Source organism: Ambystoma mexicanum, chromosome 8, assembly GCF_040938575.1.
Source record: "Ambystoma mexicanum isolate Mex_15411 chromosome 8, UKY_AmexF1_1, whole genome shotgun sequence".
NCBI lineage: Eukaryota > Metazoa > Chordata > Amphibia > Caudata > Ambystomatidae > Ambystoma > Ambystoma mexicanum.
The window spans coordinates 1,619,670,002-1,619,687,514 of NC_090929.1; the positions used below are offsets into that span (position 1 = coordinate 1,619,670,002).

At 44.5% G+C, this 17,513-nt stretch overlaps 1 protein-coding gene across 3 annotated transcripts in view; it reads right to left on the reverse strand.

Annotated features, from left to right (window-relative positions):
- Window positions 1-17,513, reverse strand: part of ABLIM1 (actin binding LIM protein 1) — a 1,283,500-nt gene that overhangs the window by 927,421 nt on the left and 338,566 nt on the right. Inside the window, exon 1 of one of the 3 annotated variants that reach the window (XM_069611878.1) lies at window positions 16,580-16,711. The exons of the other annotated variants lie outside the window; for them this stretch is intronic. Within the exon in view, the coding sequence (XP_069467979.1) occupies window positions 16,580-16,694 (115 nt within the window). The 5' untranslated portion in view covers window positions 16,695-16,711. Of the gene's footprint in view, window positions 1-16,579; window positions 16,712-17,513 lie in introns of those variants that run through there. 3 annotated transcript variants of the gene reach the window in all.

The window sequence follows — 17,513 nt, forward strand, 5'->3', positions numbered from 1 at the left end:
GCTGCTTCCTAGCGATATGTGTGGTGCTGGAGATATCAGTTTGATGTGTGCAGTCTGGTGGGTGGATACCCAGACTGGGTTCTGGCTGCGTGAGGCCTGTGGAACGCTATGTGAGCAGCTAGGCTCGAATTTGCTCGGCTGGCTGCGTTTTATTGAGTGATGGGTGTACATGGGGTCGTATTCGTATGTGAACAGCTAGGCTGAATTATCAGGGGTATAGCTGTGTTCTATTTGAGTGGTGGTGTATAGTAGAGAATAAGCGTAGTGGTGGGATATGGTGGTTATCTTTAAGGTGCCTGAGACCATGCACTTGAACAGGACGGTGGGGACATAGAGACATACAGATACATAGGGGCAGGGGTCGATACAAGTATAAATGAGGATACAGATGTGACGCAGGTTAAAGTTCACAATTCTATCCACTGTGGTGCAGGCTAAAGTTCACGGTTCCATCTACGTGTGGCACATGCTATCATTCAAATTTCTATCTGGATGTGATGCAGGCCAAAGTTCACAAATAAATTTAAGTGTGGCACATGCTATCATTCACATTTCTATCTAAATGTGACGCAGGCTAGAGTTCACAATTTCATCTAAGTGTGGCACATACTATCATTCACATTTCTATCTGATTGTGACGCAGGCTGGAGTTCACAGTTTCATCTAAGTGTGGCACATGCTATCATTCACATTTCTATCTAGATGTGACGCAGGCTGGAGTTCACAGTTTCATCTAAGTGTGGCACATGCTATCATTCACATTTCTATCTAAATGTGACGCAGGCTAGAGTTCACAGTTTCATCTAAGTGTGGCACATGCTATCATTCACATTTCTATCTAGATGTGACACAGGCTAGAGTTCAAAGTGTAATCTAAGTGTGGCACATGCTATCATTCACCTTTCTATCTAGATGTGACGCAGGCTAAAGGTCGTAATTTCATCTAACTGTGGAGCAGGCTAAACCTCACGATTACATCTAAGTGTGGCACAATTCTGTCTAGATGTGGCACAGGCTGGAGTTCACAGTTTCATCTAAGTGTGGCACATGCTATCATTCACATTTCTATCTAGATGCGGCGCAGGCTGGAGTTCACAATTTCATCTAAGTGTGGCACATGCTATCATTCACAATTCTGTCTACATTCGGCACAAAGTTAAGAATTCTGTCTAAGTGTGGCTAATATTCGCTATTCTATCTAGAATCGACAGAGGCTAAACTTCAAAGTGCTCTCTAGTTAGCAGGGCATTGGCAATTCTGTTCATAGATAATGCATCGCAACATTTATAGTCCAGTCATTAATAGATTTAGGCTGGTGGTTACAAATCTCTCTAAGTATGCATGGACAAGTCAATGCCAGTCTACATTCTGGAAAGGTAAGGTAGAGTGGCGGGGGTTTTCTGGAGTAGAGTAACTGCTCTACACCCCACCCATGCCACACTTTTTGTTGGTGTCTTTTAACTGCTGGCTTCATTGGCTTTACCTGCGGACACCTGCAGACACTATCTGGAGTCGCCTCTTTTGGAGCCGCCCTTTGCTTTGGGGCCCTTAGCCAGAGGGCTGCATGGGCAGAGAGCTGCCCTGGGAAGGTCAGTTATGGCTTGGGTAACACAGTCCTCAGGACCCGTCAGGGCAGGTGGGTCGGGTCGGGAGACGGGAGGGAAGCGAACCAGGAGGAAGGTGCCAGGTGGGAGAAAGGGACTGGTTGAGGGGTTTCACGGGCCTTGGGGCTGACAGAAAATATGAGTTAAGGCATAAATGGGGCATAAAATGGGGCACACTCACTGTGTTTCCACGAACCAAAACTGCAAAAAAAATAGTTGTTTGAAACACATTTGAAGTTCATTTCTGGAGTTTTTATTTCCTCAGAACATATTCTGTAAGACACCGACTACTGGAGTATTAAAAGGGTGGCGATGCGCCCATGTAGTATAAGGCATAAATTACCCTCAACTGCCCTTAAAGCGATGTTAAAGTCACCTCAGTCACTATAAAGGCACTCTAGCCTCATGCTTATATATGTTAACAGAGTTGCTAGGTGACTTGCAATTATCTTAAAACAAGGATATTGGGGTACTCAGCAATGTTATGTTTTCTTATGTTATCTGATGGCATCGTTTAAATTGCCATCATTGATATGCTTTGATATAGTATGTGTTGGTAGGGTGGGCATGATTTTTTATTCTTAAGCTTGGCCTGGCATATAATAGAATGATTTGGCATGGTTTGGTATGTTTTTGTGTGATGTGGTTGGCATGTGTTGGTATTTTATGGTATGAAATGAATAAGTCAACATAACAGGTCATGTAATAGATGAAAGAGCTCTTATAGTTAGGGTGACCGGATTTTCACAATAAAAAAAGGGGATTGGCCAGCGACATAAAACTAGGACTACAATTTGACAGTGGTTACCCCAACGGCCCTGCAGTAGTGCAAACGGTGTGGGGGTTTCCGGGCATTCCCTTGGATATAAAGTGTGGGAGTTTGGCTGTGAACGCATGTTAAAAACAAATGACCTTTTGCTGGGTTCGATGTTCACAGCCTTTGTTTCCAAGCTGGTCCCGACGCAGTCTCTATGGCACAATCAGTTATTCCATGTATACTGCTCTTAAATTAAAAGATAAGGGTGTGCGCCCACCCCAGGATGACAAAGGTCTGGCTGAAGTGTTAATGCAAAATTACCAACATATTAAGAGGTTTAATAACTCATGTTGAATTGTCTATAAACAGGTTTTGTGTATGCAATATTTGAAGATGTATGCTCTCCGTACAGCAGGCTTGTGCAACCTTTGCCCCAGATGTTTTGAACTACAACTCCCATGAGCCCTAGCCAGCATAGTCAATGGTGCGGTCTCATGGGAGTTGTAGTCCAATACGCCAGGAAAGCCAAACGTGTGCAATGCCCTACAGTTACAGCTGGGAATCTAACAGCCCAGTGCTACATTTGTGGGGCTGTTTACCGGAGCTCAGCCGTGGCACTTATTTCTGAGCGCCAGCACTTATCGTCTCAGAATCAGATTGATTATGAAGCCATGATAGCCAGAGCATCCATCAACCTCAATGAGCAGGTGCCAGCTGTAGTTTAACCCCAAATGTGTCGAGACTGTGGAGAGCAGCTGTGGGTGGTGGCAGCAAAGGTGGGCAACTCCCTGCCCAAAGTATCACAAGCCTGCTAAAGAAATGTGGGCCCTAGCACTTATTTTCTTAAAAATTAAGCACTGCCAATGACCCTCCTTTTCCTGAAAACCAGGACATGGTTTTTCAAAATAGAAAACTCCAGGGACAGCACATTTCTCTGATAGCCTGTCCTGTTCGATAGATTTGTTAATTTTGTGTAGAATGTTGACATTTGGCTGGGGTTTATATTCGTCCTCTGCCTTCTGCTCATCCTCCATCTTGGAAGATAGATTTCGCTTCTGTGCTTGGGCTCGCGGCCTGATGTATCTGCTCTAAATGCTTTCGATTTGCATCTTCCTCAAAAGGCAGGAGCAGCCGATCTATCACTCTGCACTATGCGCCACAGTGCAATGCTTCTATGCGCATGCTATCAAAAGGCTGGCGTGTGCACTGCTAACACAACTAGCAGCATCCAAGAAGGACTGTCAGCGCCTTGACAGCACCAGGAAAAACACAAACAGGGACCTGCACGAGCAAGCATGCCCTTCACCCTTAGGCACTTGGCCATTATCCGGAATCATTAACAATGAGCACTGCTTGCACACAGCACTTCTGCTGCACTACGCAAGCACTTGTACATATGTTCCCACTATTTGGCATCATTAATAAGGCGCCCGAACCCACAGGAAGTGGTCACACACCGTTCATTTACTCCTGATTCAACTTAATACATTGCACGTGTCCCCACCACCAAACCGCACATTTGATGCCATAGAATAATCCATGTTACTATAATGCCAAGGCTGGCACAGCGTCCTCCTACCCGCCCTCCCCCATGTTCCTTTCCCAGTTACCTATAATGCAGGCTCCCCTGGGTTGGGACTCCCTGGGCCCCTGGTCTTGGCAGTCCCAATATTACTATGTTGGGGTCTGTTTTGTCAGAAACATTCATTGCTTTCTCATACAACATAAGCCTCCACTCTTCAATGGGTCATTTGGGTGCATCTTAAATCTGTCACGCAGCCATACACCACAATGTATGATATGTTTTATTAAACTAGCCCCAAATAAATGCTCCTTTGCCCACAGAAATCTTGGAACTTGCTTCTCACTTTCTGCACAATTAGTTCACGTTCAGGCTTATTGGACTCTCCAAGCTTCCAAAATCATTAGCATTCTCCTTTTTAGTTTCTCTTACACTCTCCATCCTTTATTTGGTACCCCCTTTTCTTTCCCTCTGCCTGTTCCCGTCCTTTTTTCCCCCTTTTCGACAGACTGTTTGGATACCCTTAGCAGGGGGACAATATGCCTCTTTTCAGGTATGTTTAGGCAGAGGAGTTATTTTGCTGAGAAAGTTGGGGGAGATGTGATAGCCAAAAACAAACTTGGGAGGGAGTTGAAAAAAGGGGCGAGAATGGACGTGTGAGAGAAGGGCTTATGGCAGAAGAGGGGGCCTTTCACACAGGACTTTTTGTAATAAAGAGTTTAAAGGGATGTATACTAATTGACCTTTTCATAATTGATTGCAGGAAAATTGTCCTTCTGCACAGTTGATCGTGAAATGAAGATCCATTAGGACATGTATGCGGAGGGGGTGGAGCCCCCCCACAATCCCCCACTCAATCCAAAACCCCCTGCAATCCCCCACCCAATCTCATTATATTATTTATTACCCCAAACCCACCCCACCCATATATATAAAAATAAAAAATAAAGGTAAAGGTCAATTGTGCAGAAGGTCAATTAGGACCACTATTATTAGGTCAATTAGGACAAAAGGTCAATTGTAAAAGGTCAATTTGGGTAATACCGTTTAAAGTAGTGCGTTTTCAGGACAAGGTCTGTCTAGTGATAGGGTTGTATTTGACCGCCAATGATCTTTGGCAGAAGGTACTTCAGAGGGTTGAGCACCTGCAGTTAACACGCAGGTACAGTACTGGGCTTCAGCCTCAGACAGTGTGAGAATCTGCCAGGGGTGGACAGTGTGAGGAGCTGCCACTAGTGCACTTAGAGGTGGTGTTGGGGGCTGTCCTTGGTGGGCAGCATGTGGTGCCTGCGCTGCTGGATAATGTGAAGATCTGGGGGTGATGGGACGGCTCAGAATGAGGAGCTGACACTGGAATTAGCAATTCCTCATAGAGCACACAGAATCAAAGAGCATTTACTTTACAAACAGTCAAAATGTTCAAAGAACATCAGCAAAAAAGGAATGTACGTTCATCACACACCTAAATAGTAAAAATGCCAAAATTATACCAATTATTGGTTTTTTATAGTACTTTAATCTAAAGCACTTTAAATATGACATATTTACATATATAACCTAGTCTAAATTGGTACTCATTTATCAACCTCGGAAGGATTAAACGCAGAGGTGGCCTTGCCAGGATTTGATCCTGCAACCTGCAAATCAAACACAGACCACAGCAACGAGTGTTTAACCTGCTGAGCCATCTTTTTGGACAATATGGACATTGCACCTGTCAGCAACAAAACCATCTAAAGTGCCTATGAGTGTTTGCTCATATTACAAATGGAGCAACATGTATAGTCTAATTAATTGTGATGGAGGCATTTTCGAAAAGAGTATACCATAAACTAAATCCCTTCTATGGACTTAAAATGTTGGCAGATAAGGTGCAGTTAGAGAACATGATTTGCCCAAGAAGTTGGGATTTGAGCCCAGTCTGCAACGTGGTCCCTTGATTGACCACATCTCTTCTTAACTCTGTTTTTCTTAAAAATAAATAAATATACAAATGTATCAATCCATTAAGTAAACAGTGTATTATCGTAGCTTTATATTCTCTCATTCAGAATGGAAGCATACAAGTAACGGAATGCTACATCAGACTAATAATTCCCCTGCTGTTTCTGCAACTTAAATTGAGGTCTTAAAGAAAGGCAACCTGCACCTTGTGATAAAGTAAACTGTAAAGAAAATGTGAAGTTCCAACAATAGGAAAAGAAAATCCTTTTTTGCCCATGACTTCATGGAAATAAATGTGTTTAATAATGGAGTAAAGGGTGATTTGGTGACTCCATTGAAGTGTCTCGGAAGAAGATGCAAGTTTGCGGGTGGAAGATTTGGGGGCTTTGCTCTAATCACATTACTCTTATGTTAAATGAATGGCCATTCACAGCTGACAAAGACCAGCCCTTACAAATATGCGGACAGGTTAAGAGTTTGCGCTCTACTTCATTCTGTAGATGGAGTTCTTTCAGCTCCCCAAAAGATCCATGCACTGTTGGCTGCACCTTAACAACAAAAAGTGATCGATGGGAACCTTTGAGTCAATCATAACTGTTGGGAAAGCCTCTGGACAACTCCATGCCACTGTTTCCTATCCTGGCCATGCCCTGATAGAAAAGGATCTACTGCAGGCAGATCACGTCTAGCTCTTGGCCAATGGGAATGAGATCAGTACAACCCCAAACGTTAGAACTTGACCCCACTGCATGAAAGCCACAAACGGCCACAAAAAATGTCTTGGACCCATTCGTCCGTATCTGTTGTGTGCCAGTGTATGACCTAGGCACAACAGCAGGGGGTCAATGTCTGGAATACTGATTGCCACTTAAGGGATCTACTTTATTGCTGCACTTTTTTTACTGTGACAACCGAAAATGTTGATTTTCTTTTTTTACGTGTACCCCTTTTCACTGCATATATAGGCAGGGGAAGACCCCTGCATCCACCTTCCTCCCTCCTACATTCATTGTATACTGTACCCATCCCCCCCCGCATATATATATATGGGGTGAAATGTGGATGTCGAAAATCAACATATTCGGTTGTTGCAGTAATTGTATGAGCCCCAATACAAGCACCAAACATTGCTGAATGAAACAATTTTAACCAGTCCTGGCTGCTCTGGTCCAACTGGGGTGTACTTGGAGTGGTCAAACAAAACTTCTGGAATAATTCACCAGAACGCAGTCTGAGGCATAAAGAGGTAAATTAATGTGGACACACGAAGACCGTCACTAATGGGCTTAACCATCAGTTCATACGAGGATCATGACCATCAAGGAATCGTTGCCAATATGATGTTTCCATGAAATTCCTGGGTTCAGCTAACATAAAAGATATGATACTTCACTACAACTCCCTATGGGTCATTAGTAACTTCGAATTTAACTTTCAGGATCTCAATATTAAAGAGATTTCATAATAGAGTAAAAAGGCTGTTCACCAACTCAGTGTTGTGCTCTTTTTCTTTGGATTCTTTCCGTGTACAGCTCCATCTTCTTGCTTTCGGATTTTCAAGTATTTCTCAGCGTTCCCAGCGGGGTGTGGCACCTTGGTTTGATTAATTACTGTACCCCCTATAAAGCTGCATAGTTTGCTAGGGTTGCCATATCTAAGATGGTGGCACGTAGATGACGTCAACATACTGTATGTTACATACGAAGCAATTGACGTCACTATGCATCCTTGTGGCTTTATTCATTTAGAAAGACCTGAGCAACCCCTTTTGGTATCTGGAAAAATAATTGTGACAGCGCATTAATATTGAAGACTAATGTTGAGTTAACGTTATATTAATTCCAGGCTTTTCTCTAAGAAATAGGTCTTCCAAGATAATTGCTCGTCATCCCCTATTTAAACACAGATATCACCTTATGTTTTTTATTTTATGTGTTGACATACAATGAAAATGGCTGTGTCCTTTTAGTTCACTTGATGTTTAAATGCCAAGCACTACTTTTACCATCTCGGTTGATTGGATGGCCCAGGGCTTCACTTAATACATCAGAGTTGTCTTCAGATGTCAATATGTTCGTGCTTCGACCTGTTTAGGGGTTGAGTTATCATTTCTAGTTTTCATTTGTATTCTCACTTTAATATTTTACTTTGAAATGTTTCAAATATTCAATTAAAAGCTGAATTGCGATTATAATTGATATCATTTGCCACATTGGGTGGAAGTCCCTTTGGAACCTTCTCTGCCTGCTTTAGGTGAGAATCTTTATTCTAGTTTTTCAGAAACATTGACTATAGGTGTTTTTTGGATCCAGTCTATACTGAGACCTAACCCGTCCATTTTCCTTAGATGAGATTGCTCAGAGTATGCCTCATCGATATCCGAGGAGTGATATTCCCATTCCTTAGCAACACTCTGGAGTAAGTAAAGACTGCAATTTGAAATGGTTGACGATACTCATTACAAATATTGCTCTTATTTACTTATGGTATTATTCTTTCCTTTTCTCGTAAAAAAGATGTATATTATTTTTCACTTCTCTGTCCGGACGTTACTTATTGTTCTAAAAGATTATTACTATGCTTCTTCGTCCTGATGAAGGCTTTTAACAATCCTAATAATGCCGAAACATGCATGTCAACCCTGATTTTGATCCTCTGCCTGATCATAGGGCACTTGGTTAAAACCATGCAATATGCTGTTCTCTTCTTTGTAAAATCAGTTAGGGGTGTCTTTATCGCATGTGTACTTTGATTTGTGTTTTTATTAACAATAAGGAGCATGTCTCTAGTGTTTTTGTCTCATCGTCACATTTATTCCGTTTTTTGTTAGTTCAGGTGTCTCTCTGAGAAACATTTATTTTGAAATCTGTTTTGAAATGTTAATCACTAGCCTCTGCCATACCTAAAAAGTATGTATTAAACAGAGCCGCATAGGCTCAAAGGGTACATGCATAATCTGTTAATTAGATTTGAACAAGATGGTTAAAACTTTTCCAATATGAACAACCAGATTTTCTATTACTCTGCTCCCATTAGGATCAGGGCTAGGACTGGTTTGCATATAATTTGCCAACTTCCGGGATGGCATAGCCAAGCTAAGGAACAAAGCCATGGACAGCTGCACAGTCATCTCTTTTTTTGTGGTGTTAGTGGAGGCACCAAAGGGATTGAATAATAATATAACTGACTCCTGTAGATTTCTTCAGCTCCAGGACAGCACTTTGTAGAAGTACATGCAAACACAACTAACTTCTAATACACTGTGCAACATTTATTAAAAGAGTCCTCCCCCCTATCATATGTTGTATGGATATTGCAAGTCACAGGGGAATTGTGTGACCAGGTAGTGGACCAAGGTCATAGGGTGAGCTCCTTTGCAAGGTCATGCGACTCTATCCTTCTAAGCTTTGGCTATTAGGTGGTGCATTAGTGACACTATAAACCAAAACTATTGCACTGAAGAACAGCTGACTTTGAGATGGCATGCGAGGAGTGACACCCAGCTTGTGGGTGCTGTTTGGTGATTTACCAATCCCTTGCTGCCCATGGCCATGTTAATCCCTGTGACTATCCCACCCACTACCTGCCCCTTCCCACCCAAAACACATCCTCCTGGGATCTTCTAAGCTGGCTTTATAAAACAGTAGCATGAAACCTTGGGTTGCCATTGTCATTTCTAAGCAGACTGTGGAGAGTTAATGGCTTAATTGCAGTTGTAAATGCACTACTGGTGCAATAAAAATGTCTTAACCAAGTGTGCTTTTGGCCACTTGATTTATACGTGTTCCTTGCACTGATTTCCTGTTAAAAACAAGGATTGAGAAGTGCAACAGTTATGGCTTTTGTGCTGGCATGGATCACCCGTTTGCTAGGCACTGCTATTGCATGCCCATATCATCTCACCATTTTCCGTGTGTGGCCGTTTTGTGGTGAGGAAGTACCCTTATGGCAGTCCCTGAGAAATACCAATCCCATGAATACACAAAAGCCAAGACTGTTGGCTTTATCAATGCTTGTTATTATATGTTAGGGGCTCTTATATTCCTTATAATACACGGCCACACCGCTACTCCCTTTAATACTTGGTCTCCAGCTTACTCTCACAATTATTTCTCTGAGAAACATTTATTTTGGAAACTATTTTGAAATTGTAATCACTGGCCTCTACCGAACCTTAAATGCATTTATTAAACAGAGCCACATAAGTTCACAAGGTGCATAACTGATCTGATTTGCACAAGATGGTTAAAACCTTCCTGTGTGTGATCTGCAGGTCTGGCCACGGCCAGCTCCGCCTTTCATCCTTCCCAGGTAGATAAATGAGTACCAAATTCGGTTGGGTGATAATTCTATGTAAATATTTTCTATTTACAGCGTGTTGGAAAAAGCGCTATATAAATAATACCTCAACTCATTATGCATCGAGGAAGGACAGCGCTTGGTTTCATCTTTACCTCTCTGCTCCGTATGCTGTATTAAGGCGTTATGGTGTGTGTGCATCGTGTTATTACCTGGTACTCGCACTAAGGCGGGCGCTGTGCCTGAGAGTCTATTTCCCGTGGTGGCAAACATTTCAGCACCTGGACAGCTCCTCGCATTGGCGGCACACATGGCTGACTGATATGCAGATGGTCTGAGGACCTCGAGCGTGTAGACCACAGATAGCTGCCCTGATGCGCATATGACTTGGGTGTGCATAGAGCCCTTTCAGCACCTGGACAGCTCCTAGCACACATGCACACATTCAGTAGGAAGCAGTTCAGATATACGTGGGGGTTGAATCTGTGGACCCTACACATAATATTAATAATCCGTTGTTTATAGAGCGCTTCCTATATATTGTTCATGCTTGCAAGCATTGTAATCATTGTGGAAATTAATTGTGGTGCTATTGAAAGAATTTGTGGAGCTGAATCCAACTCCTACCCACATTTTGACCAGCCTCTTTCCCCAGGGCGTTCATACCACAGAGCTCTTTGAGGCCATACAATTGGGAAAAGTTGCTATATAAATGACTACTACTATACAATACGCATCAGAGTGGATGATAGCGGTGAAGTGATTTGCCCAGGATCACACAATGTGGTTGAGAAAGTTTGAAAATGTACGTGCCAGGCCACCCCCCACCAAAATCCAGGATTTTGCAGCTGTCACCTGTCTGGGGTATGCCCCTCCCTTCCCACTGTGGTGGGCTCCTGGAGGTTCGTCCTTGGTGACTACCAGGACGTCGCCCGGCAACACTAGATAAGGCACTCCAATTGCCCATCCGTCTCAGCTGCCTATTCCACTTCCTAAATGCCCACACTCCAGTTTCCATATGCAGTGTGCACAGCAACGAAGCCTGTCACACACTGGAAACGAACAACTTCCCCCAACACGCACAAATAACATCAGAATTCCAGGGCTTGAATTTAAGATTGGATAAGCAGGACCTGCAAGCAACTCCGGGGTATCCAGCGGTAACCAGTCACCACTGGGGAGCGAGGAGCATAGTGTTAGGCAAATCCAACTTCTATATAAAAGGCAAACGTATCATTGTATTAATTATTCATGACCCCTTATGCTTTAAATGTCATATAGATGTGCCCTAATGTTTCTGTATAGATGGTCTCTCATGCACAGTTCACTTCACATAGTTGCGTTTGTTCGGCATCAGTTGGCATGGCGAGCCAAAAGTAGCTTCTGGTAGCTGTGGGTTTTAACCGGCTCTTCTAGTCTAAAAGCAGGAGTTAAATAGCTCCCAGCTCCCCTCAATTTCAAAACGTGGATTTCTACGTCTCTCCCACCGACTTCTACAACAGGCTCCCAACCAACACACTCTCCCACTAAAGACATACACAAGTTCCTTCTGACAACATATAGCTCAAATGCCCGCGACACGAGTCTCCTAGACACAGACCCATGTGCAGAGCTCAAGGTGCCTTCGGTCGGCACGCGTCAACACAACAGCAGAGCTATCTTGCATTTTCCCTCCGTCCCCACTGACCAAACCCTGCCCGCCTCACCCCACAGCTTCAAGAGACCATGAGGATGACACTGTGGCCCGGTGTGGAACCAAACAACATACCAAACATGATTGACAGGGGATGGTAAAAGAAGGCAGCACCCAGGGTAAAGCTGGTGACTAAGAAGCATCTCTGTGCGGGAAAGTGGCCATACTAGGTGTGCCTAGTGCCATTTTTCTCCCATAACTTTTACACATCTGGGTTAACCCTTTATGCGCCTTGAGTTTCCAGTGATACCCACCTACCTCTGGCCGCCATGTTTACACCCCGATGCACACACTGTTACTATTATTAACCAATTCAATAATGCTCAACTTGCTTCAAGGCTGCAGAATTGAAAAGCCTGTGACCTAGGGAAAGATTACGGCAGCAATGTTTACGGACTATCCGACTGAGCTATCTGGGCGGGAGCTGAACCCTTTCAGCACGCCCATCCCCCACACACCTCCTTACAGGGTCAGTCCTGAAAGCAGTGTCTGGAGTGCAGAGCCAAGCTGCTGGCAGTGCCGCCTCCCTATCCACCCCCCCCCCCCCCCGCCCTCCGAGATGGAATGAAGACGCACGCAATCCACACTCGGTGTTTAAGCAAAAGCTTCTTGGAGGCTGGTTGGGAGTGGTAAAGTGCAGCAGAAAAGTGTGTCCCCGCCCCAGTGAGTGCAGGCTCGCCTAGCGGAAGTTCCCGCTTCACAAAGATAGGTCGGTTCATGTATTTATTTCAGAGGTAGGTCTGCAATGTGCGCCTCGCGATTTCAAATCCCAAATGTTATCAAATCTGTCTCTAAATAGAGCTCCTTGCAGAAACGCCCCTCTGGATAGTGATGTGTGTATGTGTGTGTCTATACATGTGTCTGAGTGTCTGTCGTGTCTGTATGCACGTGTGTGTGTGTCTATGTGTGCGTATGCACGTGTGTGTGTGTGTCTGTGTGTGCATGCACGTTCATGTGAGTGTCTGAGCATGTGTCTGAGTGTCTGTCGTGTCTATGTGTGTGTGTGTGTGTCTATGTGTGTGCATGCACGTGTGTGTGCGCGTCTATAGATGTGCCTGAGTGTCTGTCATGTCTGTGTGTGCATGCACGTGTGTGTGTATATGTGTGTGCATGCACATGTGTTTGTGTGTGTGTTTGTGTGTGCATACACGTGTGTATCTGTCTATGTGTGTGCATGCACATGTGTGTGTATGTGTGTGCCTATACATGTGTCTGAGTGTCTGTAGTGTGTATGTGTGTGTCTATGTGTGTGCATGGACGTGTGTGTGTGTGGGGGTGTGTGTGTGTGGGTGTGTGTGTGTGCATGCACGTGTGTGTGTGTCTATGTGTGCGTATGCACGTGTGTGTGTGTATGCACGTTCATGTGAGTGTCTGAGCATGTGTCTGAGTGTCTGTCGTGTCTATGTGTGTGTGTGTGTCTATGTGTGTGCATGCACGTGTGTGCACGTCTATACATGTGTCTGAGTGTCTGTCGTGTCTGTGTGTGCATGCACGTGTGTGTGTATATGTGTGTGCATGCACATGTGTTTGTGTGTGTGTTTGTGTGTGCGTTTGTGTGTGCATACACGTGTGTATCTGTCTATGTGTGTGCATGCACATGTGTGTGTATGTGTGTGCCTATACATGTGTCTGAGTGTCTGTAGTGTGTATTTGTGTGTCTATGTGTGTGCATGGACGTGTGTGTGTGTGTGGGTGTGTGGGTGTGTGTGTGTGCATGCACGTGTGTGTGTCATTCATTTGGCTAATACTTATACACAGAACTTCGGGCCTAGCCGAACGTGTTAGAGAGCGATGGATACAGCCCTAGCTATCACTAGAGGCGTAGCCAGGATTGTCTAACAAGTGGGGCGAGCAACTAATCTAGTTGGGCCCACCGCAGTGACATTAACATCTGTAAATGCCCACACAGTGCTGATGAGTGGTCCTTTACAGATTTTGGGTGGGCCTAAGGCCCTACCCTGTCTATGCCTCTGGCTATCACCGAAGCGTATCGCCGATTTACACTGCACCTTCGTGTGAGATTTCATTACTTCTTTCTTCATGAAGAGCCCTATGAACAGCATGCATAGACACTTGTTTAGAACACTTTAACAATAAATAGTACATAGGTCTGCATGCCGCAACGATAGCTCAGGGGCAACGCGTTTGCCTTTGAAGCAAGACAGCGCAGAACAACAAAAGTACAATCCCGGTCTCCACTTAGGGACTGGTGTCCCGTCCCGTATTAAGCGAGTAATACAAGATTAATTAATTCCAACAGATTACTGAACACCAGGAGAAGTCATCTCACTAATTAAGTGCAAAGTGTGCAAGAATAATTGCTGTTTTAATTTGCAGACGGGAGATTCTTTTTACAAGAAAAGAACAGTTATGTAAATCAAATAAATAAACAATAAATTAGAAGGATCCACCAAAATCCCCTGCACCACATATATCCGTATTAGTGTGTCATTGAGGTACAGCGTTCTGTTGCTTCCCAGCTGGGCTCATGCTTTATAAATAAATCCCATTATATGCATGCATACAACACATGGAAAGGTAAGGACGGGGCAATTAAAGTTGGATAGCTACTGTTGAGCAGTTAATTTGCCTCAGCGCACACGGTTAAATGGCCACATTACTTTGCACATCTACAGTGGCTGTTATGCACCATTGGTGCTGTATAGCTAGTTCTGGGGTTGGTTTCTTTGCCCATGAAACAGTCAGGTAGTTCGGACAGTTGAACGATGATCCAATGGTCATCATGTTTGACTTTTTCTGATTATCCAATATGTACCCATTGAAGGATAAATAACGCTCTGAAACACTGGAAAAAATAGGCCAACAGCTTTACTGCCTGTCACCTGATGTCACTGCCATCACTTGCTAACCTTACCAGTAAAAAGCCAATCCTCACCTATACAACCAGTCCCCAAAAACGTGCACATTCTGCTTTTAAAAACACTTAAAGAGGATCCCTGTCCCACCCTTGAAGCAAGCCTGTTCCGTGGCATGGCTAATCAAATAGCTCACGATAATCGCTCCGAAGACGCAAGTCTAACCTTTTTTGTAAAGATTTATTGGATGCCACTTGTTCACTCCATTGAGCTGTGGGTGAGCAGGTTTGCCTCCACCTTCTGTCGTGGCTCAAGCACTGTGGTCAAAGTGGCCAGGAACGGTTGGGAGCGGGGCTCCTCTACTTTTTTTAATTATGTTTTACTGTTCCTATTCTTTTATTTGAAAAAAGAACCCGTTCCAGAATGGTTTTGTTTTAAAATAAAAGTGTAGGAAGAAGTTGAAATTTGCACTTCCATGCACTGAACGTTCCCTTAAACAGCAGTTGTGTTTGTTTGGGGTTTTGTAATGTGCGAAGGAGGAGTCGTGGCAATGGAGTTTATGGGGAGCAGGAGCAGGCCAGCAGGGAACACAATTCCACTACTTCTTTTCATACACTTCGGCCACTGCTCACGCACAGTGGTCACAGCTCATCCCAGCGTCTTTATATCTAATGAAAAGAACTGTAACTCAATGAATCTCTTCTTAGCTCAAGCGTTCGCCTGCTTGATTCATTTGGCGACCATGTATGAACCGGTTGATGTCATTGAATACACGAGAACAAAGCTTTGGGTAAAAATTCAAGAATACTCCAAGAAAGATCAATGCGCAGCCATCAATTTTTTTCAAATTAACCAGACTCCTAGGGTAACGAAAGACGCTATAAAAAGAGTAAAACGCCAATGTTTGGTGCAAAAAGGTGCATTGGGGCGGTTAGCAACAGGGCTGCTTCTGGAAATGAAATCAATGCCCTGAGCTAAGTGGCCTTTCTTGGCAGCGCAGCCCCAGCGTGCATCTTGCAGGCACCGGCCGCTCTCTGCTCGATGCAGAGCATGTCACTTACTGGAAGGCTGCAAGCCCTGCGGCAGAGCAGTGCACTGAATGCGGACAAGCTGGCCACGCGGCCACTCCCTGTATCCCGTATCGTGCGGCCTGGCAGAAGCCTCAGAGGGTATAGGGATTTTTGTCCGCAGAAGATTTAGTCGAAGAAGAATTCATCGATTTTATTTATTTATTTATTATTATTTCTTAACAAAGGATTTTGCCCCAAATATATTTGGGGGGTGGGTTTAGGAGAAAAACTAATGTAGCGGTGGGTCTCCCCCCACATATATTTGCAGCAAAATCGACCAGTAAAAATAAAAATTTCAATGAAAACCTCTCCGCCAGATCACATAGAAGCGCCCCACAGTGCAAGGTGGCGCGACGCATGGCGGATGGACAGGAGTCCTCTGCACTACTCACATTTAGACAGCCATCCCATTGCACCCACAAATCTTTAGTTAGTCCCAGACACCCACATCGGGCGGGCCCATCGCAGTGTAAAAAGCTCAGTGGGTTCAGTTGCTGCTAAAAGGGTCTGTGTCTGTGTAACTAGACATGATGTTTTTTAAGCCAAGTCGGTCATCTCGGCCCGTCAGCCTTCTGATAATAAAAGAATTAGGTATTTTGGGATGAGTTATAGTAACACTAATTAGTAGCGGTATTACAGTAACTTTGAACTGGTGAAAGTGCAATTAGCGCAAGAGCAAAAGTTACCATTGTGCAAAAAATATTCTTTCAATGCACGGTAGCAATGTTTGCCTCAGTACTAGTCCTTTGCCTTGGTGCAAAAAATGCTTTGAAGGATTATGTTGTTTGCCCCGGGGCAATTGCCCTGTTGCTAATGTGCAGTTAGTGGAAAGTTTCTGTAATACCACGAGCACAGGAAAAGTGAAACCCCTTACCGTGAACCCCGAAGCAGGCGGTGATTTTCTGAGCATACTGACACAGGCCATCATAGGCGTCCTCCTCGGCGGGGTCCTGCGCCTCCATCCTTTCTGCACAAAGGCGGCCTTCCATGAGTGGTCCTGCCGGGCTCAGCAGCAACACCGCCTGGGCAGGCGGGAGGGATTACTCAAAGGAACAGACTCAAGTCACAGCATTCCTCCGCCCCCTGCCCAGTTCATCGTTATTAATAATGCAGGCCGACATGCAGACTGCTGAGCTCACAGAACAGCGCAAGGCCAGCCAAAGACGTATTCATAATTCGTTTTCGATATCAAACGAAGGGGGCTCGCGTTACATCTCCAGGGCGGCGGCTCGGCCGCGCCCACCCTGCAGCAAGCGCCGCCAGGCTCCGGCGGAAGGCGGGGCACATCTTTATGCATGGCACAGAGGGAGCTGGCTGGACCCTCGCCTTTCATTGATCGGGTTCACTGGGTGTCCTCTCTAAGCGTGTGCTTCAAACAGTGTGGACACAATGGCGGATGGAGACTCCTACCACTCTCTGAAGACTGTCCATCTACGCACAGTACTGTATATGGCACACTCACCCAAAGCAAAGCACTTATGTGGAACATATGGATGTACAAAATTACTGACATTGCTTTATGCTGGTAAAATAGCTCAGCCGGTTGAGCGCTCGCTACTGCGCTCTGTGTATGATCTGCAGATTGGAGCGCTCTGAGGCCTACGGGCATGCAGCGCCTTATAATAATTTAAATAAATAAATACATTGCAGGTTCGAATCCCGGCAGCGTCCAATCAGCCTTCTGAAGTCGATAAATGAGCGCCAACTTCAGTTGGGTGATATTGTATGTAAAGTGCTTTGTTGAAGGCGCTATATAAAAAGCATAACGTTAGTATTACCTAATTGAAATTGGTGCACATGGATCACCT